Source organism: Myodes glareolus, chromosome 8 (genome assembly GCF_982192425.1).
Source record: "Myodes glareolus chromosome 8, mMyoGla1.1, whole genome shotgun sequence".
NCBI classification, from domain to species: domain Eukaryota; kingdom Metazoa; phylum Chordata; class Mammalia; order Rodentia; family Cricetidae; genus Myodes; species Myodes glareolus.
The window spans coordinates 64,471,247-64,497,508 of record NC_142033.1 but is presented as its reverse complement, the minus strand read 5'-3'; the positions used below and the strand labels follow the sequence as shown (position 1 = coordinate 64,497,508).

Here is a 26,262-nt window from a genome sequence, read left to right as displayed (position 1 = left end):
TCTGATTTTAAAAACACAAGGGAGATGAGATTGTCTCCTCTATTTAAGAGGGAAATGAGCAGAAGACAGGAGCCACAGCAGAGGGAAGGACCTGAGCCATGTGATCAGCAGCAGCTGTCTGAGAATGATTGTCAATGTCGAGGGTGGACACTGAACTATTTAACACACAGCTAGGAAAACCAACTCGGTAGGAAAATATCAGGAATGGTGTGTGATTATGACATATTTACCAAAGGAAACAATCACACACAAAAAAGAAGGCATGGCAAAGTCACACTAAATGGGAAGTTTGGAAGGTGACGATTATTTTTAAAGGGAGCTTTAAATGAGTTTTAGAACAGAAGTATTAGAAAACCCACCCTCTTGTCAAGGTAGAAGGATTATTGTGCTGTTTCCAGCACACGCACGCACGCGCGCACACACACACACACACACACACACACACACACACACACACATTTGGTTTTTGGAGAAAGTGTTTCTCTATGTAACCCTGGTCATCCTGGAACTTGCACAGTAGACCAGGCTAGCCTCAAATATTTTTATTTGCTACTGTTTTACCGAATTTGTCTTTAACAGATTCTAAAAACTAAAGCTAAAACAGGATGGGCTTGACAGTCACCATGTTTTCACAGGCCATGATTTTTTTATGTTAACTTTGCCAAAATTTTAGATTCTGTGAGCCTTTCCCCCCTCCCAGAAGTCTTTCTCCCATTCATCAAATTAACATGTGATGGGGCTTTCCCTCCAACTGCAGAATTTGATCAGCTGCTGACCTGAGGGCCTTCTGCCCATGGAAATAAGACATCTCTATAGTATGTATAATACCAGGGACTGAGGGCAAGACAGGACAATGGTGATGACATCTGGAATGCTGGTGAGAACGGGACAGAAAATACTGGAAGAAGTGGCTTCTCACAAAGCAGCATCCTGGTATGTCTTCACACATATCCAGCACCACCCACGCACCCTCTCACTCCCCTGCCCCTCCTGTTCTCTAAGTCTTTTAAAGCTGGAGGCCTCTCTGCACTTCTGTGGAATCTCTGACCCCACCCCCACTCCAGAGGCTGCACAGAACTGAGGTCAGGTGGTGCCACAGGAGTTGGGAAGGGTAGGGGTGGGCTGAACTCAATGGAAAGGTCATCTGGACAAGCAGTGGGGGTTGTGGGTAGGGATTCCAGGACAGGTGGTGGCTGCCATTCGTTTTCTTAGGTTGTATATGCTATAAGAAGCTTATCAAGGAGTGTTTACAAATGCAGGGACCTTGCTGTTTTAACAGATTAACCATAACATATTGGTTCAGTAACCTGACAGCCCATTTACATGAATGGTTAGTTTACACTTGACTCTTTTCCTGGACAGTAGGCAGATAAAGAGGCCATTGGGTTGATGGGGAGGAGGCTGGCCATGCCCAGAACTTCCATTAAGCAGTTAAGAATGGGATTTGGGTACTATGTCCACCCAGAAATCCACACAGAACTCACAACTCACTCTGTCGTAAGGAGAAGTAGAAAATCTCCTACCCAGTCCTGGCTGAGTTTATTTCCAAAAAGCTCCAAACACTGAAGAATTTCACCATTGAGAGAAAATATCATGGCCACCCCATGACAGGCCAATTACATTCTTACATTTAAACTTGAAAAATCTGTACCCCAGTAAGATTAACTATGTGTGCTGTGTCTTCATCTGGGTCAGCTGTTCTCTTAACTCCATGACCTTGGCTATGTTGAAACATGAAGTGTTTCAGACAGGCTTGTGTGGTGAGTGCTAAGCTTCTACATGCTAGCAAAGGATGGGGCTCAAGTAGAGGAGCCTGTCTTGGTTCCTTCCTACATCTTCTCTCTTATGTTTACCATGAGGCAAGCAACATGGTCAGCAAGTAGGTCCTAGGTACCCTGAGAGCGATATACAGCTTGTCAAAACAAACAGTGAACACTTACTCTTACCAGGAACTGTGTAGCTACAGCATGTCTTCTCATCTCATTCTCGAAATCACCTGGAGATAAATAGTAACGCCCACACCTTACACATTAGGACACTGACGCCTAGAGAAGTCACGAATCTTACCAAGAGTGCTGTAGTTGCTAAGTGGAAGAGCCAGGCGCTAGCCGCAGTCTGTCGGGCTCTCAAGCTATTTCCAAAAGACCATGTTGTTTCATTTCCTTGTGACTTATGAAGCTCTGTGTGTTCACACATTCACCCAAGTGCTTAACGAAGCGAATAAAAAGCATTTGTCATGGTAATCCCTAATGGAGATAACAGAAATATTAGCAAAGGCCCAAGTGAAAACAGTTCAAGTGAGGCCTAATTTTTTACAAGGCCAAGGAATGATTTACTTTATCACAGTAAAGAATTTTATTTGACAAACACATACTTTATCATCTCTGGTCTGCTGAAAATGTAAGTTTACATTTTTCCCAGCCATAAAATTAAAATAATTCTGACTCCAAAAACTTAAAAGAAATCTCATTCTAGTTTCCTTTCCCTGGAAATGTAGATGCTAAATATGGAATCTGAATAAGCATGTCAGATAGGGCAAATGCTTGTATCAGAGGAGGCAAGTTCAAATCCCACCCTTGCCTCCTGCTTGCAGAGTGACCTTGAACAAGACATTTCTCTCTTCTAAATCACAGATTTCTCGTGTATAAAATTTAGGAATCTCAAATCTCACACAGCCTAGGACTATATCAGTGAACTGCATGGCAGAAAACCGTGGAGGTTGGCCATTTTAAAAACTGTGTCCCTAACTTGGCACCTGGTGTGTTATAGCTACTTGATACATTTTCAGTTCCTCCATTCTGCCTTCCACCACCTCAGCTGTCTAAGGGTTGGTCTAGAAAGGCAATGCCAAAATTAAAGTGGGTCCTACCAACTGGTTGTGAAAGAAGTGAGGAAACATTTGGGCAACATTTTATACCATCATACCTGACTCCATCCCAGCACAGATAATCCATTAGTGTGTGACTGGTCAATTTAAAACAGAAATTTAGGAAAATAAGGGCATAGAAAGAGAACAGGAGGTAGGGCCAGTATAAGAGAAAAATGATTGACGTCAGTACCATAGTCTCTGGGAAGTTAGAAAGACATAACCTTCCTTGCCCAAGTCAGAGTCAATTTGGAGAATAATCTAACAAATGAGGGGACTTCAAAAGAATCTGGACTGTGGATAGAAGGTGCTAAAGACATGGCCTCACAGGGGATTAAGTTGCCATAACATAGAAGACTTTAGATTTTTAGTAGTATCTGATTTCCAAAACTATACTCCCTGTATCACCGAGGTAAGCAGACCAGTAGTTCATCTACTAGGTTGGAATTAAGTTTTTTGGATACTGACTCCCACCACCACATCGCATCCCTAAGAAACTTTTAAGAAATGGCATCATGGTCTCTGTCCCATTTTACAGATCTTCAAATGGAAGCTCACCATTGACAATACTACTGTGCACATGAGGAAAAGGTAGCCACAAATAAAGAACTGTACCAAATGATCCCAGACAAAATCGAGAGCTCTGTGGCTAGGCTGAGCCCAAGGATTAGTGGTATTTTCAGCTTCCATGGTAATTGGGATCAAGCAGCCTTGTGACCCTTTGATAGCACCCAACAAACTCACTGCAGGTAAAGAAAGAGAAAGGCACTGGCAGAAAAGGACGGTTTTGTTTCTAACTAGGTCAAAATTTGTCCCTCCACTTAGTTCCAACAACAGAGCTGGCACAGCTCACTCCCAAGCTATGTGTAGTTCTTAGCAGTCTACAATACAGATAAGCTTCATTCATTCAACAAACCTTAAGTATATCTTGTCCTTCAGGGGAACAATAGGACAAGAAGCTTCCTGGAAACAGTGTGCCTCCATGATACTACAAGAGGAGTATCAGCACTGTGCAGGAGAATAGACAATTCTGCATACCCAGAACTGTCTAATACTACAGAGCAACTTGCTGCTTCTAAGGGTGTTGGAAGTTATTAGGTCTAGTGTATTAACATACAAGGTCATGGGGAGACAGCTAGTCTCATTTGGATTGGCAAGACAAGTTAGGACATTACTTTTAGAGGGTAGTTTGTCAAAACTATGAAATTATACATTTTCTAATTAGCCTTATGACCAGTCATTATACTTCTAGGGGCTTACCTTAAAGGTAAATATATAAAATTCACCTAACATAGTTTGTAATAATGTGAAGGCAAGAAAAACTGTCCACTGGTAAAATGAGTAAATGAATATTATCATATAACACCTATTGAGAATGATACCCATGGATACAAGAAAAACATTTATAGAATTACCCAGCAAAAAAACAGGCAAATCTCATTGCTTATTTGGTACCATGTAACTTATGAGTACAGCTCCTGGATATGTGCATTTATGCACAGATGTCTAGAAGATGGCTCTTCAACCAAATGTCATCAATAAGAAGAGGAAGAGGTCTTAATTTCTTCCCTGTGCACTATTTACACAATAAGAACAAATGATGGAGCTGCTTTTATTTGGAGAATCATATTCTTAATTAGTACTAAACAGTAAAAAAATCCAACCCAATGGAGACTGTAGATATTTGTTTTATATCTTCAGTAGCATCCTTATATGTGCTCATATAATTAGTCTGTTCATTCGAAGCTACTGTGCACGGGGACAGTTGAGATCAGGCTGCTGTACTGCAATGATCTGGGTTAGCATCACCATAACTCACCAGCTTCAAGTAATGAATGGCTTTCCAAAATATGCTAAGTCACAGTTTCCTTATCTGTGAAAGAAAGATACTAATGGTCATTGTATTGGCTATCTACTGCTATGCAATAAATTACCGTAAGGAATCAGAATTTTAAACAATGATGATTAATTATCCCTTATAGCTCTGTGGGTCAGGAGTTTGGGGTGCTCCGCTGGATAATTCTTAGTGCAGTGGGTTGAAATAAATGGCCCCTATAGGCTCATTTATTTGAATGCTTGGTCATTAGGGAGTGGTGCTACTTGGGGGATTAAAAAGTGTGGCCTTGTTGGTTAGGTATGACCTCATTGGTGAAAATCTGTCACTGAGGGTAGGCTTTGGGGTTTAAAAGCTCAAGCTAGGCCCAGTGTCCTCTCTTCCTGCAGCCTTCTGATCAGGATATAGAACTCTCAGCTACCATATCTGCTTGTGCATGTTTCCTATCATGAGGATAGTGAACTAAATCTCTGAAACAGTAAGCAAGTCCAAATGAAATCCTTCCTTTTATAAGAGTTGCCATGGTCATGGAGTCTCTTCATAGAAATATGATATTAAGGACACTTGAGCTCTTCCCTGAGGCTGAACTCAGAAAGCCAAGGCTGCAATTATCTTAAGGCCTGCCTGGTGCTGGAGAATGTGTCTAAGCTGATTGCACTAAAGGACTTTCAGGTTTGACTGTTGGTGGATTGTCTTCTTCATGTGTCTGCTTGCTACAAGAGTCCTAACAGCACAGTGCCTGGCTTGCCCCAGAAGGAGCACTTCAAGAGGCTGAGGTGAATGAAAGTGGCAATATCTTCAGGGGTCAGCCTTGGAGATCAATTACCACCATTTCTTGTTTGTGATTATGGGTTATGCAATTTAATAAAAAAGATGACCCCCAAGATGGGAATACCAGAGATGAGAATCCTAGAGGTCACCTGGAAGACAGACTATGCCATACCATTAAGTTAAGAATATGTTTACAAATAGTATAGGATACCTGCATTGTGCTAAATGAGCCACTGCAACTACTAACTCAGCAAATGGGTCCCTACATCTGCTCTGGTCCAATCCCTCAGTTTCTTCCAATGAGGAAACCAAGCTGGAGGGGTTAGGTTGTTTGACTGACCAGGAAGCAGAACTAGGCTTTCTGACAAGTGGTTTCCCATCTGTCCTCTACAGGGCTTCTCTCTGTCCAAACGAAAACCCAATGAAGACAAGAGTGCAGGACCCACCTATTAGAACAAAGTGTTTACCAGTTGAAGTACTGGTGCTTCGTCATGATGGTGGGCAAAGCTGTCAAAGGGTTCTGAATGTCACACTGGGGAATTCAGTTGCTTTTGAGGAAAAGGGCCATACAGGGCCTTAGAGGGCCTCTGAAAGAGTGACTTAAACTCATGAGCAAACTCATTCCCACAATGGTGTGTACTGGCCAGTGGTGGAAGCATCTGAAGAGGCTGTTAGAATAACCTGGGTGTCAAGGGCTGAAGGCTTCACTGGTGGAAAAGGCAAGGCTTGAGAGACACAGTACTAGAAAGTACCATCACATAAAACCTGTGGGTGCTACTAGGGACTAAAGGGGTAGTCCAGAGGTAGAACGGAGAGTGGGTAAATGTGCTGGTGTAGGAACAGTCCAGTGGCATGTTCCTTCTACGCTGTGCAAATGGTTCTACTTCCATGTGCAGTGCAGGAGTAAGACAACAACCTGGAATCACGGAGGCAGTCTGCCTTTTCTCATTCCTAACTCTCCAGCTCAGAAAGCTGGGACATTGCCAGGCTAGAAAGAACACAAATGTGAGGACCTAAACTCAGTCCACAAAACTTGTCAGGATACAGGCAAGTCCATTTCCCATTGGAAAGGGTGTGAGGGTTGTCATTCTCAAACAGAGTTCACTTTTCTCCCTCTCATTTCCCCCCAATTCAGGTGAACTCTCCTGCTGTACATGGTCCATGTGCCACATTTCCTGTGGAAGGAATCTCAGAAAACCCAGGATGGTATAAGGCCACTCTAACCCTTAGAATTTTTCTAGCCCAGGAGCTCCTTGAGGCAAATGCCTGACTGTGTGCCCTATGCCCCCAGCCCCAGCCTGAACATTGTGATATTGCCTTCTAACAAAGTTTGGCAAGTAGTAATGTCATCAGCTTTACAGCCAAAGTCTGAGGTTTACAGACACAGGGGTAACCTGATCAGCAGGGGTTTGGGCCAAGCTACCCACCAGGCCACCATTCACAGCACCATTGCTGCAGATACTTCCCTGGCCCTCCAGGACAGAAAAATGTCTTGTTCCAAGAAAACAGTAAAAAGGTTCCCCAAGAGACAAAGGTAAAGTGGCCTGAGAAAGGAATGCTTATTTTCTTCTTTGTAGGAAGGTTCCATGTGTGCCAGGAAAAGCATTATTCACACATAGCTTTTAGTTGGCCAAAAGAACTTTTTAAACTGGATTAGAAGGCCTTTATTAATTATTCATCACTACCACTCCTCCTTGTCTTATACTTTTAGTATTTCTCATTCATTTGTGTCACAATAGAGTACAACATTTAAGGTAAAACACTCATTTGGGGGAAGCAAACATTTGAAGGTTCTTTCCTAGGCCAAACTGAATCTTCTCCACTTCATCCTTATCTTTCTGCTTCAGGAAGTATAACACTGTTCTCCTAGAGTCCATTCCAATCTATCTAAATACCACTCTTTTGGCCATTTCATTCTGACCTTCTCCTTCCATACTATCTAAGCATAGTCTTCTTTCAACTATTTTATTTGTCATCAAATCCCCTCAATTTACTTGGAATATGCTGTTATCTTCTTAAAAGAAAAGTCGGGCAGTGGTGGCGCATGCCTTTAATCCCACCACTGGGGAGGCAGATCTCTGTGCGTCCAAGGACAGACTGGTCTATAAGAGCTAGTTCCAGGTAGGTCCCAAAGCTACAGAGAAACCCTGTCTCAAGAAACAAAGACAGACAGACAGACAGAAAGGAAGGAAGAAAGAAAGAAAGCGTCAATCAATAAGGTGGAAAACTGTGGGCATATTCCAATCTTACAAATCAATTACAATCAAAAACCCAGCAGCATCAAGTATCCCTTGAGAGTTTAATATAAATGCAGAACCACAAGCCCTGCTGACCTGCTGACTCCAGGCTACCCAAATGCTCAGACTGTGAATGCAGTCTAAGGTTACAGATTCTCGATAATAACTGTGCTATGCTGTTGGTCCTGTTTGCACCTATCTAAACCCTGTTTTTAAGCATACTTCTCATAAGGGACATTTTATCATAATAATGGATTTTACACCTTGATAAATTATGCATGTACCTAGATCTAAAAGGCAAAATAAAGATCTAGATCATACCTGTTTGAGAATCCAAGCAAAGACCTCTAATATAAACCATTTGCTTATACAAGAAAATTATTTTAAAACAAATAAACATTAGAACAAATGAAAAAAAATTGACAAATGCTCTTCAACAGCTCAAAAAGCCCAGCTTGATCCCAGGACATATTATTGCTAACCTCCCCGCATCCTGCTTCTATACAGTGAACCCCACTCCTTTCCCTCTGTCATCTTATGAGTGCTGCAATTGACCCTCAGAGCTACATTCTTTTTCATCCTTCTCCACTGGGTAAGAAAAGAGTCTTCTGAAACCCTGAAACCTTCTTGGGTTTTTCTGCTTGTTTATTTGGTTGGTTTGGGGTTTTGTTGTTTTTCTTCAATTTCAGCAAGCTCGGCAAACATCCCCTTGTTTCATTAGTCCTGATAGGAATTATCAGCTTATCTCTGAGACAACCACCAATACAAATGAAGTCTATATGCTAATGGGTTTAAACTAATGAATGTTCTAGAACTGAGTGGTTGGAAAAGGGGGATTCCACCAAGAATGGAAGAACTGTGGCTGCTGATGGACGGACAACTACCAAAACAGACTTTCATTTCTTTTCCCTTGAATCTTGAAACTGTTTAGGAATCCAGCGTTACATCACATATTAGCATAGGTTACGGCAAAATCCTTTTCTATTTTAAACATCACAAACATTTAAACATTGCATTTTATTTTATTTTATCATGTTCCATTATTGTTCAGTGACAACTGTAAAAAGCCCTGGTTTACCTCCTCCCAGAATAATAAAGCAGTCACAGGAGTTCTTCAGGCCACTCCAAAAACCACTCCAGAGCGGTTTGCCACACATAATAGAGGGTACATTTGAGGGGCAGCATTCAATGGCCAGTTCTGGCTAAAGACATTTGTGTTTTTCAAAAGCTCAATAAGGAGCAGAAGTGACCACAATGTGTTTGAAACATTATCGTATGTTCCTTCAAGAGACAAAGTGTCTAAAACAAGATGGAAAAACTTATAATTTCATAAATTAAAAACGGTAGACAGAAGTTAACAGTCAAAGTAAAATAAACATGGATTCTACATTATTATTTCATAATAATCCTCAAGGTAAAGGGAAATTTGGTAATACAGAATTCAGAAAGCTGCTTCCCCTGAGCTGTTCTGCATACAGCTCGTGTTTGTTTTACCTGTAATGAGGTTCTCAGTACGTGGTCACTGGTCACACTTAACTGACATATAGAAGCCCAATCGAGCTGAATATGGAAGGGAAAAGGGGGCTAATATATCATCTCAGTGGTCAAGGCAATCGGTGTAAATCACCACTTCTCAAAAGAACCACTCACAGCCCAGCTTGCTCAGTTCCCGCAAATGTAAAGCAAGCATGCATCAGTATCAGGCAATTCTGTTCTCAATCAAAAACATTTTTGTATGGCTCTTGGTTCTGCCACTTACCAAGGATACTCACTCTCAGCTCCAGTTTCCTTCATGACGGGATGGTTCTTCTTTCATCAATTGGTATAAAAATAAAACAGCTCATGTGACAAGGCCTGGAAGCCTCCATGCCCAAGCAAGGCTACAAAGGCCATTCTCTCCCCTCTCCTTCCTCATTCAGTCAGTTTAGACTTTCTAAAGAAACAGCTACAGAATTTTCCCTGTCCCACAGACCTTTCTGATTGCTGTCCTTGGATGTTTACAGTGCTCATCTTGTACCATCACATGCACATGGAAAATGATAAGCTTCTGAAGGTCTTCAAGTCTGCATATACTGGATTTTTGGGATCCAGTCTGTTTGGATACTCAACTTCCGGGACCTGGAGGGAGGTGGGAGGAACTTGAACTTCCCACAGGGCTGGAAGCCCTGACTGCTCTTAGGGATGGAGAGGGAGGAGGAGGGGGAGGGGGGAGTGGGAGGGTGTTGGGAGGAGGGGCGGAAATGGAAACTTTCATAATTTAATAAACTTTGAAAAAAAAGATAAAAAAAAACCAACAAAAGGGCCAAAGTATGGTCTATTCCTTGACTGAAGGTAAAGCCTTAGCAAATCTAGTTCAGCCATGGGCTTAAATCACAGCATTTAGAACAGCACCACCAACAAATATCTCTCCTAAGAGTTCCCCCAAATCCCCGAGGGTTCAGATCTCATTTATCCAACTTTATCTTCTCCTAAATACCCTTGCCTGCAAACAATAGGCACATGCTGATAGGAATAGCAAGCTAGACAAGAATAAAGGGTTTAAAAGGGTGCTGCAATATTTTAAAAAGTTTAAAATAGTAATAAAATTAAAGTAAAAGATTAACCCATAACCTAATCAGTACAGTCAGAGGCAGACACAGATGTTCCACCAGATCTAGGTCTCACATTCATCATCTTGGACAAATACTTTTTCTTTCTTCAATTTAGTTTCCTTAGACATACAGGATATGAACTTTCCTAAAATCTCTAACAGCTCTAAACTTAGGTGTCCAGAATTTTTGCACACACTTGTAGTGAGGTTCCAGAGATGGGAAATTTGCTTATACTGAAAGATATGAGGAAGAACTCAAAGCTGTCATTTACTGAGTACTCCCATGGCTTATAAAAATAATAGAAGACTCAAAGAGATATAAAAGTTGTGCCTTGTGTTGCAAGACAGGAAGGGAAAGGAACCATACTAGATGTTAAGTTTTCAGCTGTAGAAATGAGGCTAGCTTTATGTGTCTGAGAACTGGGAGGTGGCTCATTCCTACTTCAGAATCAACTATGTGCTGAACACTGGACATTAGCACAAAACACAGCACAATTATGACCAAGACAGAGCAAGTAGCAGATACTGTGGGAGAAGGGAGAGGGAATGAAAGAGGGCAGGGAAGAAAAAGAAGATAGGAGAGGAGGGGAGGATTCCTGTTGGCATGAGGAATGAATCCACAGTTTTATGTGCACAGAGGCAACAGTGACATAAGCTAGGTAGAAAAATGGGCTGAAGCTGTTGGAGACCCAGAAATGGCAGGCCTTAGGCTCTGAATTATAATCAGGCCAGCAAAATAAACTAGGAACTCTTCAATGACTGAGTGCACACTAGACTTCTCAGGATGCTACCTATGTGTTCAAATCTACTTTGTTTGACTGTAACAAAAAGGAAGATGAATGAATGAAAATTCTCGAAAACATAATTTAAATAAATTTATTTATGAGAGAAAAACATCTGAACATCAGGTACAGTATGATCGATCCACAATAATCCAAGGATGTCATGACTCATCTGAAAGCATTCTCATGCAGTCTGTAGGAGATCCATGTGGAGGATCAGCTGAACCATTTATCAAAATTCATAAAGCATCTAAGCCAAATATGATAAAATATGCAATGACCATGATACAGTAATAAAATACAATATCAAATACTACTTGTGAGTTATAAACTACAATATAAACAAGTTAAACTCCTTTTAAAAATGAAAAAATATTTCTATTACAGCCTCATTTGAAGCACTTTCAATTAAACGAAGCTTTGTATATTTTCTCTTAATAGCCAGCAAAGGAACACCTTCTTGAGTAACTGTCACCATCAGTACTCTGAAGTACACTTTCACATACATGAGTTCAGATATAAAATGATGATCAAAGCTTGGAACATCTTCACATCTGGTTATATTCTTTTGTATTTAGGAAAAAAGAAATAAGAACATAAAGAAGCCACATGGTTCTTCTAAAGCGAGGAGGCAGTCTCAGTCCATAGAATGGACTCTCTCCATTCAGATTTCAAAATGTGAGGTCCTGAAGCCGAATTCCTTCCAGTCCAGGGAGCTTCCTGCTACTATGAGGCAACTTAAGGATGAAGGAGCAGAGCAGGAGGAAAGTATGAACTGACTACAGAAATGGCCATTGATAAAACATGTTTCTTTACAGTCTGGGCCGAATCCTGGGGAAGAACAACCAAAACTATCAATAAAGTGTGTGCTCACTGGACTGCACACATGGAACTCCGAGGTGGGTTAACAATTCTTGACATGGGTTCCTGGTTGTAGTTTACAATATCTGCCTTCACCACCCTCTGCCATGAAAGAAAAGAGAAATTATCAGGACATCAGAAAAAGCTCCTGAACATCTTTTGTTTTCTGAGCTCTGGTGAACTTCTAATAACAAACATCATAGATGAAACAGGAGTTGGTATTGAAAACAATTGGTCAGAACTAAAACATAGTCATGTTTAGGGTTTTCTTATTTGTCTTTTTTTTTTTAAGGAAGCAATTCAGTTATGAGTCATGCCAATTTTTTTTAGCATTAACTGAGGTTATCACAAGTCTTATTAAAAACTGACAAATCAATATAAATATTTAAAACCTGGTTTTAATTTTAGTTAAAGTTAAAATCATTCATGTATATTTAGTAAATAGATAAGACATCAGCATTGCTAAGTTTCTCATTATTGTTTCGTCTTTCGTGGTCATTACACTTAAATATAACTCTGTGAATTTGAAAAAGAAGAGTGTTTTAAAGGACCCACATAGAAAGCAGAGTGACCTGAGCAACCCCACTTTTAAAAACGTTTCCAGTTTTCAAAACATTCCTCTCAAAATACTTACTTCGAAATAGTTCACTATGGTTTATGCATAATGACTCTAATGAAATATGACATAGTGAGGAATTTAGAAAATCACCTCATATCCATGCCTGTAAATCAATTTAAAGCAAAAGATACTTTCACTCCTCCTTCCATCTCACAGTCTAAATCAATGAATTTAGTAAATTGTCTAATACTCATCTCTCAGTAAAAATGCAAATTAAAACAAACCCTCTATTGTTTTCAGCTTTTACCTAGTCTATGCATACAAACAAAGAAGGGCAGTTCAAGCCTTTCTTTAAGGTAATTTAAAATAATCTTTAAATTACCGTCTATTTCAGGGGGAAAATGTATAGGAATTACCAATGAAATAACTGTTTCAATCCTCTGTACTGTGTGTGATAAACACTCATAAAGATCAACATATTTGAAAGTAATTGAAATGGTATTTTAGTTTGTTCTTAATTTCTTGCTTAATTTGTAAGTTTCTTGGCACAGGACCAACTTTTCAAAATTCTAAATCATGACTTCTGTCATTTTATTTATCATGTTCTTTCATAAGAAAGAACAGGATAACATAAGTCCCCACCCCACCCCCAAATGGCAGTAATTTACCCATAAGTACCTGCACTATTGTACTGAACAGACTCTACTCTGAGAAGAGCTGGGGTGTTGATTATCTTCTTCCGGGTACTTGACTATTTCTGCCCTGACAATACGCTGTCAATTCCGTACAACATAAACAAGATGAAGGAGAAAGAAAAAGAGAGAAAGACAAATGAAAAGCATGTTTTAATGACTGACAATAGAAGGGAACACCAAAGCAGAAAAAAGAAAATTAACACATGAATTTAAACATGTCACAACAGAATCAGCAGGATGTTTACACATAAAAGGAAAGAGAAGTAGGAAAGATCCAATAAGTATTATACTTTATAATTCTGTTCAACCACTGAAACAGATGCCCCTGAACTTCTCAGAGCTACAGAGGACTATAAAGAGTTATTGTACTTGTTTATGCTAAAGTGAAATGGAAATATTTATTCATTTCCTTTGACAAATATTACCGATGCTCTACTGTTAGTCACTCTGTGCTAGGGGCACATAAGCAAATCATCTGAAAGATTTATTCACATGTTATTATAGACCTAATGGGCAAAGAACACACAACCAGTTGTCACACCAGTTAAGTGCTTTGATAGTGAGTGTAATCCTCTAAGGACATAAAAAGAACAGAAACTCTATTGTTTCAAAAATCAGAGGTAGACATGTGCCCTTTAGAAATTTCATATTTATACTTAATACTCTCCCATGATTTCCTCTGTTGCTTACTTCCCACTCTTCCTGATCCCATATTTCCAAATTCATACAGAAATCACTTCAAATGCAATAACAACAAATAACAACAAATGCAAACCACAACAAAAGTTGTGGGTCACGTAAAAAAAAACATGAAATACAATATTAAAGTACATCAGTTGTTTCTTTCAAGAAACTAAACAAAACTAAACAAAAACCATGGTACTATACAATAGTTGTTCTCTCATTGGTTATAGGTCTTTGTGGGATAGCCATATATAGAGAAGTTCCTATAACCTCACATCTTTAGATATGAAACCAGGAAAACTCTCTGCATGGCTGCATGAACCTGATTTCAGAATGCTCTCCCTTCTTAACCCCATATAGTCACTTATTAACATGCACATGAAAACACATTTAACTGGACTGGTTTTTAAGTGAAAATATTTCTTAATAAAGATTTGATAAACACTGAGAGTAAGTGAGCAGGCCATTGTAGTATTCAAATGTGTGAAGTTAGTTAGGTTCTGCATAGGTTCTCTAGTGAGCAGTATTTACTTCTGGACAAGGGTCTTCATTTACCAGGCACTTGGTGTGATGCTACCAACAGAAGCAGGGTTAACTGACAGAAGAGGTGCAAGCAGGGCACATCAATGAGAGGTATGCCATAATCTGCCTCCCTCAACCTGTTTCAGGCCAAACTATGGATTACAATGAAGAAAAGGGATTTTCACCTCCAGCAGATAAGTCACTGATCAAACAAAACATTGGTTTATGCCCTATTTATAAATCCAGTCAGGTTACTGACTAGTCTGTAAGACATAGGGGTCAAACTACTAACTACCATAAATGACTAGCTTCCATCATTCATTTTTTCAAATTAATTAATGACCCACAAGGTAACTTTTTTGGGGGAGATTTTGACTGTTGAATATGAAGCTGCACCAAAAAAAAAAGTGTCTGCTAATTCAAAGCTTCGCTTATTGTGCGTAGAAAAATGTCATTTCTACATCACAAAACTGCATAGTAGGTGGAATGACAATATATGACTTATTTAACAAATTTTAATGTTTTTAAGAGAAACATCTACAAAACACCAGCCTTTATTTCTTGAGTCATAATGTACATTCAATTTCTCTCTGTTTTGGTCAATGGAAGGAAATAATGAAGTGACTCTAGGATGAAAAGAGCCACATTGGTGAACACCAGCTTCATTCTCATCTCAAAGAACATTTGCAAGATATGCTATAGATAGAAGTGTGGCCAATCAAGAGCTTGAGCAAGAAAGCAATTGAAGCGAGAGTCAAAGGTAAAAATACCTGGACTCTTTGGAGAGTGTTAAAGCTAAATCCAGTTAATTACACAGCTGCATCTTAACCCAGATAATACTTACCATTACAGGAGATGAGATAAAGACACTGAAACTAAAACACTTGTTACTATTACATATTAAAAGCGAATCACTAGGAATTGTAGACATTTACATAAGCAGCAGGGGATCTCTACTTTTGTACTATTGAAGTCTAGCATAGAAACATCTGTGAACTTTAAAAACAATTATTTTATCACACTAGGGATCAAACCCAGGGCCTCACACATGCCCAGCCCCTTAAATTTTTTATTAATATATTTAAAGTACATGATTACCACATGACACATGGATGTAGCATGTTTAAAAACAGTAATTTTCACAGTAAACACTAATGATGTTATAATAAATCTCCGTCCTCCTTTCATAAAACAGACCACTATATGTTGTCAGTAACACTCACAGCTTTGCACTAAAGTTTCATGTCCTCAGTCTTCACAATCTCCTATTCTATAAAGCATAAGACTTAGGTACATTGTGTCTAAGATCTCAAAAAATGTTTTCAATTGAGATTGAATCTCACTAAGTAGCCCTAGCAGGTCTGGAACTTGCTATATAGAACAGGTTGTTCTTGAACACATAAAGATCAGACAGCCTTCGCCTCTGGAGTGCTGGGATTATAGGTGTACATCACCACACTCAGAAGTTTTAACATGTTAGAAAACATAAATTTAAGGAGTGGATAGAAAAAGAATGGAATGTGTGGATATCGACAAGGAAAAGAATGAAAGTATATCCTTATCCTGCATAAAATATACTACACAAAGTCAATTCAAACTGGATCAAAGACTTACTAAGGAATTTTGAAGCTCTTAAGAGAAACATATAAAGAAGACTCTTCAAGATACAGACAGAGGCAAGGACTTTCTGCAAAGAACTAAAGAAATAATAGCAAGAATATGAAAAAGTTTATGCATGGTAAATGAACTGAGTGAAATGACAGCCTGCAAAATGAGAGAAAATCTTTGCCAGATATACCTCTAATAAGGGATTCTTATCTACAATATATTAAAACAAACAGAACACTGATCAAACAAAAAAAATCCAAGCTGTAAATGGGCAAGTAAAAATAACATGAAAAAATGATCAACATCCTAGTCATCAGAGGAATGCAAATCAAAACTATGGTAAGATGCTATCATACCACAGTCAAGATGGCTACCATTTAAGGAAACAAAAGACAATAAATGTGGTAAGCATGTGGAAAGGGGCAGTGAACCATGCACTGCTGGTTGGAATATAAGTTATTCCAAATAATCTAAAAAATCAGTATGGAAAGTCTTTAAAGAACTAAAAACTGACCTACCATATATGATCAGCTAGACTACCTTCCCTAAGGCAACATACTATAAAGATCCCTACACATCCATGTTTACTGCAGTACTATTCATGAAATAGGGAAGTAGGAATAGAATTGGAATGTAGCATTATTCATGGAATATACAATTAGGCAATCAGAGATACATACAGAAGTACAAATGACCAATCAATACACAAAAATGCTTTCAATGTCCTTAACCATCAGGAAAAAGCAAATCAAAACTACACTGAAAATTCATCTCATCCCAGTCAGAATGGCTACTGATGAAAAAAATAATTCTGGCAAGGATGGGAGTGGATACCTTTATAAACTGCTGGTAGGAATGTAAACTAGGGAAAGCCACTACAAAATTCAAAGAACTGAAACTGAACTTACTATACAATCCAGCTATATCACTCTTTGCAATACATGCAAAGGAATCTAAGTCAACACACTACACAGAAACTTATTACACCCATGTTTATAGAAGAAGTATTCATAACAGACATTACTTTGGATCAGTCTAGGTATCAAGCAACAAGTGAACAGACAAAGAGATGGGATGCATGTACACTTTGTAGTTAAATTTAGCCAAAAAGAAGAATGAAAATACGCCATTTCCAGGCAAGCTGATAGAACTGGAGATGAGCATATTAAGAGAAATAAGGAATAAGAGTCACAAAGAAATCCTATTTCTCTCATACACCTTTCTATAGAAAATATCTGGCATTAAATAAATAATATATACATATGTTATGTATTCATACATATATAACAAATACATATGATACATAAGTAAAAGGGGTCTATTGGGAGAGAAAAGGGAGCTAGTTCTAACTGCTTTAACACATTCACAAAGGTGTAACCATGAGAGTACATCACAGAATTAATTTATGAAATAATCAAGTAAATATTGAAAGATGTGAAAAGATGACAATTGTTTTTAGCTGAATGGAATGGCAGATGGAGGAATTTAGAAAATAAGTTTGTTGCTTCTAACCAGATTACTCTTATTTAAAGTCTTTGTTTTATGAAATGTATGACTTACAGAGAAGTTACAATGGCATTTTTAAGCTTTTGGATGCTGATATTAACTTATGAGATTGTCTAGTAACTTTAATAATTAATAATGTTATTAAAATAACAAAATAATATGAAGAAATAATATTATTGCATGTATTTTAAAGATAAAAATGTATAATAAATATATACAATGAAAAATTTAAAAATAATAAAATTTAATTCAGATAGTACTTTGTATACCATGAATATGTACATTAATAATTTGTCAATATATCAAATAAACAAATACATAAATAAAAAAGATAAAAAGATAACCCCAAAGAAAAAGTACAAGCTGGGTCTAAAATCCCTGCACATGAGAGGGAAAGGCACGAGGAAGCCAACAGAGGCTACATACAGAGTAAGGTCTTCTCTCAGACAAGCAAGAAGAAATACAAGACAGGATTCTCTGAATCTTAATTCATTAAGAAAAAACTAATAAAATTTTTATTCCCTTTTCTCCACCAAATGGGACAAAAATTACATGAATATCATTTTATAAAAATTAATTTTTCATGTTTTACAATAACAGTCATTATACATATAATCTGTTTCCAAGGTTTAGTGATTTATACATAAAATAAGTGGGAAAGAACTGACACATAAAAATTAATGTCACAAGAAATTTGTTACTTTTTAAAATATAAATTTTAAGATAATCACCTGTGACTGTTCTATTTCTGCTTTGTTTAATTTGATTCCCAGAATTTCTGCAGCAACTTTCTGAAAACACAGGAAGACCTACATAACAAAATAGGTTTAAATGATTTAAAGCAGGCATGCTTTAGTTACCTTCAAATACACTGAACTTTCTACAAAAGAATAAACAACAAGTACTCCAAAAATGGCCCATTTGTCATATATGGTAACACATAAAATGAAATAATTTTTAAAGGACTAAACCACAATTTGAAAATCCAAATAATTCACTGAATTATTCTAAATCTGCATCTACTAAAAAACATTCCTAAAGAATTTTTAATGATTTATTCTTATTTTATGTGTTTGAGTATTCTGTCTGCATGTGTGTATATATATATATATACATAGTATATGTGTACCTGGTACCTCTAGAAGTCAGAAGCAGTTGTCAGAATCCCTAGATATGGAGTTTATAGGTGGTAAAAGGCACCATGTGGATGCTGGAAACCAAACCTAAGTCCTCTGCAAGAGCAGCCAGTGTTTTTAACAGCTGAGACATCTCTCCGGCCTCATGTTTAAGGATTTAACATATTAATTACAATGACAAATGCAAAAAACACGCCAAAACATCTAAAAGCATTATAAAATTCCACAATTCCTGAAGAAAATGAAAGTAAATTCATGTATACTTTATTGTACTGGTGTTTGACTGTCAGTTCTATCCTGTTCTCTTGAGCTGATTCTAGTCTGTTTTAACAGGTCTTTTTCTCCAAACCATTAACACTTTTGGTTCTCTTATCAATGTCAAAACTCTCCATTATTCCTTAAGTAAAACAACTTGGTACTATTTATTGTATTTTATCAGTTTGGGGTAAAGGAGTGATAAAGTCCATTACAGCTATACATTATGAACATTTCTATAAACAGTCTTTCAGAAGTGGTTGGCTTTTCCCAGGTCCCCTACAATCTCGGGAGACTGAGGCCTGACCATTTCTGTTATGTAACTTACCTTTGCTCCGTAACTGTCCTACCAGGTTCCTACCCCAATTCATTTCAGGATCACTTACTGAATATAAGTCCCAACTTTACTAACTTAATTATTTCTGGGGAAGTGAAGATATGGCTCAGAAGTTAAGAGAAAATATTGCTCCACCTGTGGACCTAGGATTATTTCCCAACACCTACATGGCAGTTTATAACTACGGGCTAATTCCAGTTCTAGTGGATCCTATATCCTCTTCTAGTTTTCATGGAGTCCTGCACACATGTGAGACACATAAAAAGACTCAAACAGGCAAACATATACACATTAATTAAAATAAATAAATACTTAAACAATTTTTTTAATTAACAGTCATACACAAGGCCCTGGATTTGAGTCCTAGCACCAAAAGAAAGAAAAAACTAAGTCAAACAAAACCTGGACAGCAGTCAAGTGTGTTGACTCAAGTCTTTATTCTAGCACTTGGGAGGCACAGGCAAGTGATCTCTGAGTTTAAGGCCTGTCTGATCTACAGAGCAAATTTGAGGACAGACAAAGCTACATAAAGAAACCCTGTCTCAGGAAAAACAAAAAACAAAAAAAAAACAATAAACTGAACAGTGATAAATATTTGCAAGACATGTAACAATCTGTTATTATCTATAATATGAAATATGGGAATAGTATTTTTAAGCCAATGAAAAATATATGCTGTTAAGTAGAAAGTGGATAGCTAATAAAATTTTATAAATTTCAACCTAAAACTCATTGAAGAAATTCAAAACTAGTGAGATTTATATTGTTGTTATTGTTGTATTCTTATTTGTACTGATCTACAACTTTAGCAAAGGTTTAAAAATAATTAAATCCTTAGTATTACAAGGACTTGCATAGCAATCTTATATTAGGAAACTCTGTAGAATAGAATTGCTTTGTAGAATAGGTTAATTTAGTCTTTCTGGTAAGCATCCAATAACATGCTTCAATCTCCTGTGAAAGAGTCTATCTAAAGAAAATAAAGCACTGGCAGTGGTGGTGCATGCCTTTAATTCCAGCACTCAAGAGGCAGAGGCAGGTGGATCTCTGTGAGTTTGAGGTCAGCCTGGTCTACAGAGCAAATTTCAGGATGGCCACCAAAGCTACACAGAGAAACCCTGTCTCAAAAAACTTTAAAAAAGAATGGAAGGAAGGAAAGAAGGAAGGAAGGAAAGAAGGAAGGAAGGAAGGAAGGAAGGAAGGAAGGAAGGAAGGAAGGAAGGAAGGAAAGAAGGAAGGAAGGAAGGAAAGAAGGAAGGAAGGAAGGAAAGCATCAAAATTTATTATCAAAATTTCATAATAAAACTCACGTTTGAAACTTGAAAAAGAAAACTCTACATTTCCAACAATAGTGCATGATTAGATATATTTTGAACATTTAATAGATGACTAAATTTATTTTATAATACTAAATGATATGGGAAGCTTTTTACAGATAAAAATAATAAATAAAAGAAGCATACTATAAAACTATTTTTAGACAAGGATCTGAACATTAGGTGAACATTTGATATGGTTAAAATGATGGGCCTGGAATATCAGTACTTGGGCTCACAAACCATATCTCTACCACATAATATCTATGTAGACTAAGACCTGTGACATGAGCTTTAATAATACACCTACACAATAGAGATAATCAGGATAATGCAACATCCATCACACAGGAAGCAGCAGTAATGACAGTGAGGCCTTCAGAGGAAAAACACTAAAGAATCCTCTTGGACACTGAATGGATGTCTCTGGAGGCCAGGTTATGGGTGACTTGGGTACTTAATAATTCTTACTAAGTCAACTATAAAATTAATCTATCCAAAATAAGCACTCTCATCTAATCTATTTATGTCTTCCTTCCAAACACATCCAGTATTCCTTATTAGGAATCCCAGGAACAACTGAAGACAAAGCATCACTTACAACATACTCTACCATTTTACTTACTGAGTCTCCTGTCTTGGCTGAAACGAAGTGGCTACTAAAACCATTTTCCTGGCAAAATCGTAAGTGTTTATCAGGTTTTACTGTTCGCATATGCTCCAAGTCAACTAGAAAAAAAAAGTTAATGAGAGAACAAAAGTCAATATTAGAATTAATAAAGGTATTTTTTACCATGTTTAAATTTGACTTACTTTCCAATATTTTCCCACTGTGTAATCCTAGGCAATGGTTTAACTTCTTTGTGCCTCAGTTTCCACACTGATAAACTGAATAAATATACCAATTTCATATGGTATTCTTTCAGAATCAGTCAATGAGAAGTGAACAAAGATTGGCAATATGCTTAAAATCATGTGCTGTTACTATTACTATAGTATTGCCTATATAAATTCAAACACCATGACACAGTTTAAAGCACACCTACTCAATGTAATGCATTAAAGCAGTTATGAGGTGAAGTTAGGATGTACAAATGTAAGGGCTAACAAAGACATATGCTCAACTATGTTCAAACAAAGCAACTTTGTTTGTCATAGCCAGAACCTGGAAAAAACCTAAATGCCCCTCAACTAAAGAATGGATAAGGAAAATGTGGTACATTTACACAATGGAGTACTATACAGCAGAAAAAAAATGACATCTTGAATTTTGCAGGAAAATGGGTGGAGCTAGAAAACATTATTTTGAGTGAGGTAACCAAGACACAGAAAGACAATTATCACATGTACTCACTCTCAATTGGTTTTTAAACATAAAGCAAAGAAAACCAGCCTACAAACCACAATTTCAGAGAAATTAGACAACAATGAGGACACTAACAGAGACTTACATAGATCTAATCTACATGGGAAGTAGAAAGTAGAAAAAGACAAGATCTCGATTGCAGTACATTGAGCTCCATAGAGACAGCGCCGGGGCAAGCGAGAGCCGGACGGGCACTGGGCGACTCTGTGCCTCGCGGATGAAAATCAACTAAACATGGGCAAAGGAGATCCTAAGAAGCCGAGAGGCAAAATGTCCTCGTATGCATTCTTTGTGCAAACTTGCCGGGAGGAACACAAGAAGAAGCACCTGGATGCTTCTGTCAACTTCTCAGAGTTCTCCAAGAAGTGTTCTGAAAGGTGGAAGACCATGTCTGCTAAAGAAAAGGGGAAATTTGAAGACATAGCCAAGGCTCGTTATGAAAGAGAAATGAAAACCTACATCCCCCCCCAAAGGGAAGACCAAAAAGAAGTTCAAGGACCCCAATGCACCCAAGAGGCCCCCTTCGGCCTTCTTCTTGTTCTGTTCTGAGTATCGCCCCAAAATCAAAGGCGAACACCCTGGCTTATCCATTGGTGATGTTGCAAAGAAACAGAGAGATGTGGAACAGCACTGCTGCAGATGACAAGCAGCCCTATGAAAAGAAGGCTGCCAAGCTGAAGGAGAAGTACCAACAGGATATTGCTGCCTACAGAGCTAAAGGAAAACCCGATACAGCGAAAAAGGGGGTGGTCAAGGCGGAAAAGAGCAAGAAAAAGAAGGAAGAGGAAGATGAGGAGGATGAAGAGGATGAAGAGGAGGAGAAGAGGAAGATGAAGATGAGGAAGAAGATGATGATGATGAATAAGTTGGTTCTAGCACAGCTTTTTTTTTCTTGTCTATAAAGCATTTAACACCCCTGTACACAACTCACTCCTTTTAAAGAAAAAAATTGAAATGTAAGGCTGTGTAAGATTTGTTTTTAAACTGTACAGTGTCTTTTTTTGTATAGTTAACACACTACCGAATATGTCTTTAGATAGCCCTGTCCTGGTGGTGTTTTCAATAGCCACTAACCTTGCCTGGTACAGTCTGGGGGTTGTAAATTGGCATGGAAATTTAAAGCAGGTTCTTGTTGGTGCACAGCACAAATTAGTTATACATGGGGACAGTATCTTTTTGGTTTTTTTGGTTCGTTTTTGGTTTTTTTTCATCTTCAGTTGTCTCTGATGCAGCTTATACGAAGATAATTGTTGTTCTGTTAACTGAATACCACTCTGTAATTGCAAAAAATTGCAGCTGTTTTGTTGACATTCTGAATGCTTCTAAGTAAATATAATTTTTTTATTAAAAAAAAGACAAGATCTCCAGAGTAAATTGAAAGCATGGGGACCTTGGGGGAGGGTTGAAGGGGGGAAGGAAGAGGCAGGGAGGGGAGCAGCAAAAAATGCAGAGCTCAATAAAAATCAATAAAAGAGAGAGAGAGAGAGAGAGAGAGAGAGAGAGAGAGAACAAATGTAAGGGCTAGAAATAGTTTAATTACTTACAGAAAAATTTAATGATTATAACTCTGAAATATTTTATATTCCATAGTTATATTTCATATTAATATATTCACAACCACAGTTTACTTTCAAGATGCAGCTGATTTATAAATCACTAAGTATCCACTTTGAGAATAGTGAGCAAGATATACTTCCTGGGCTTTAAAACAATGTGTACTATGTGTAACAATAATAACTAAAGAATGAGAACACATGAATTTGAGGGAAAGGCGTGCTGGGAGGAGGTGAAGAAGGAAAATGATGTAAATACAGTACTCATGTATAAAGTAATGAATCTTGTCTTTTTTTTCTCCCTTTTATTCAGTCCAAGACTCTAGCCCATGGGATGGTGTCATCACAGTGGGCAACTCAATCAGCCTAATCTAAATAATGCTTCATAGGCATGTCTAGGAGCTTGTCTCCTATGTGTTTCTAGATCCCGTCAAGATGACAATCAAGATTAATCATCACATGAGGTAATAAAACTAATTATGCAGTGTGGTAGTTTTTTTCTTTTATTTAACTAAAGGGGAGATAGTTTGAACAGGACTACTTTTGGTATTTACGAGATTTTCTTTCAATGTAGAAAGCAAGGGAAATGGCATTCTGCAGAGAAATAAAGAAAAAATGTTGTATGTTTTCAACATAGTTTTGTCTACTTTTGACTTGGATAAATACAATTCTGAAAAGATAGCACTAGCCCAAGAACTACCAACAGCAGTTTTCCCATTATGATCTATTGTAAGGTTTATTAATTGTGATGCTATTCTGTGTCCACTCAGGGTCAGGAACAAAGTACCTGAGACCATGCCTGTGGCATTCCCTGCCTGGCAAGACAGTGGGATCAGGTCTACTAGAAAGTGGCGGTTTTGAAATATCAGTTTCTGGGCTGTTCTGCCAGCGCAACCTCTGGCTCCTGCCGGAGACAGAGCATTTGAATGGGTTTGTGAGTAAAGTGCTACAGCTTGCTTGATGGCAATGGGCACTGCTGTATGCCTGGAACTGCATACGGCTCAGGGACACCAAAGGGCTCTGAGGCAGGCGTGGCTCCACCATGCTGAACTGTGCTGAACTCAGGCAGGAACTATCTTAATTATCATAATAACAGCACAGTTAAGGTTTAGACTGGGCAGGAAACAGGGGGTACCATATTACCCCTACATGGTGCAAGCTAAAGTTTTTAAGAAGTGCTTAGCATTTTAAGAAGTGCTCCTGGATAGTAAAGAATTACAGATTCACAATAGGCCAGGTTGCGCAGTGCTCTGCATGGCAGATTTGGCTGTAACTCAGATAAAATGCTCAATCTCAGAGTTAAAGTGTTGAGTGTGGCTCCTACCTGGCAGCTCCAGAGCTAGCAGAAATGGTACGTCCACCATTTTGAAATTGGAAATAGGTGGAGCCAACATCCAGAGCAGCTGCAACCAAGCTGTTTAACATGTTAAATGCTCTTCAAGATAGAAGAGAGTTAAAGACAATGCAATAGGACAGATTCAGACATAAAAGACCTCTAAATGGGTCATAGTGTTAGACAGACATACGAAGGCTTGGGAGAGAGAAGAAAAAGAGTATTAAAAAGTCACAAAATAAAGTTAATGCTTTAAAAAAGAGGGGGAGGTAAAGTCTTTAAAGAGAAAGAATAAAGTAATAGAGTAAAAGTTGGTGTGGGAGAATTGTCTGTATTCTGTCAATCATATTTTAATAAAACGCTGATTGGCCAGACAGGCAGCATAGGCGGGAAAGCCAGACAGGAAGTAGAGGTGATGCAATGAGAACAGGAGAATTCTGGGAAGCAGAGAGGTTCCTCTGACACTCCTGCGCAGACCACCGAAGAGGCAACATGTAAGCTGCCCAGCTGGAAAAGGTACTGAGCCATTATGACTAACAGAGATAATGATAATGGATTAATATAAGTTACAAGGACTAATAAGAAGCCTGACCTAATGGGCCAATCAGCTTTATAACTTATAGAGTTCTCTGTGTGATTGATTTCCTTGGGGTTTGCCGGCTGGGGGGTACCGGGCGGGACAGAAACCCCAACAAGCCGGCCCTTCATGTTACAAAAAGTAAGCCACATAAAAATGGAAAATTCACAGAGAGTCTGTATTATGTTTTCTTTGAATTTTATGACTGTAAAGGAGCTAAGTACAGAGAGACATTTCATTGTATGGGCTAAGACAATCCGGCATGTATATTATAAAGGTATCTTGACTTCAGAATTTGGATCTAAGAATATGATGCTTTGAAAAAGAGGTTCTTCTTTTGTTTCCACAAAGGATGAGACCCTGTGGACTGCTTCTATACCAATATGGTATGATAGACCACACCCTCCTGAAAGGTTTCTGTAAACACCCTCAAAAAATTACTTCACTCAACTGCTGACTGAGAGGAACTAGCATGCAGGATACACCATGAAAGACCTGATTAACAGTGACCCATACAGCATGAAGCAGCTTGGAGAGAAAAAACTGCGTGCCCATATTCCCAAATATTGTTTATAAATGTTCTTTTACATTTAAAGGGGGATATGATATAGATATGAATAATTTGCATTGGTATGGATTTTGCTTTATTGATAGAAATTTAAGGTCAATTTTGTTATATGTATATGGTATTTCTGATCTTGATTAAGGTATTGTGATTGTGTAGTTCATTTAAAAATGTAACGTATAATTAGGAAATATAGGTTGTTAATGGATAATCATCAATAATAGTCAAGCTTGTAGTCATGTTAGTTAGATTTTCTAGATTTTATATACAGATATATTTCAGTTAGATGGGCATTCTTCATCTCTTTCA

General features: G+C 38.0%; 1 protein-coding gene and 1 pseudogene across 3 annotated transcripts in view; one reads left to right on the top strand and one right to left on the bottom strand.

Annotated features, from left to right (window-relative positions):
• Positions 1–11,160: 11,160 nt before the first annotated feature.
• Rab28 (RAB28, member RAS oncogene family) overlaps positions 11,161–26,262 on the bottom strand; it is a 98,718-nt gene continuing 83,616 nt past the window's right edge. Inside the window, exons 5-8 of one of the 3 annotated variants that reach the window (XR_015002742.2) lie at positions 21,185–21,288; positions 18,247–18,324; positions 13,179–13,352; positions 11,161–12,043 (exon numbers count right to left, since the gene is read on the bottom strand). Coding sequence is in view for 2 of the 3 variants with exons in the window: in XM_048415006.3 (XP_048270963.1) it covers positions 11,951–12,043; positions 18,247–18,324; positions 21,185–21,288 (275 nt within the window). In the remaining variant the exon portion in view is untranslated. The remainder of the gene's footprint in view (positions 12,044–13,178; positions 13,353–18,246; positions 18,325–21,184; positions 21,289–26,262) is intronic. The other 2 variants (XM_048415007.3, XM_048415006.3) reach the window with 2 other exon arrangements.
• LOC148121178 (high mobility group protein B1 pseudogene) lies at positions 21,654–22,895 on the top strand (annotated as a pseudogene).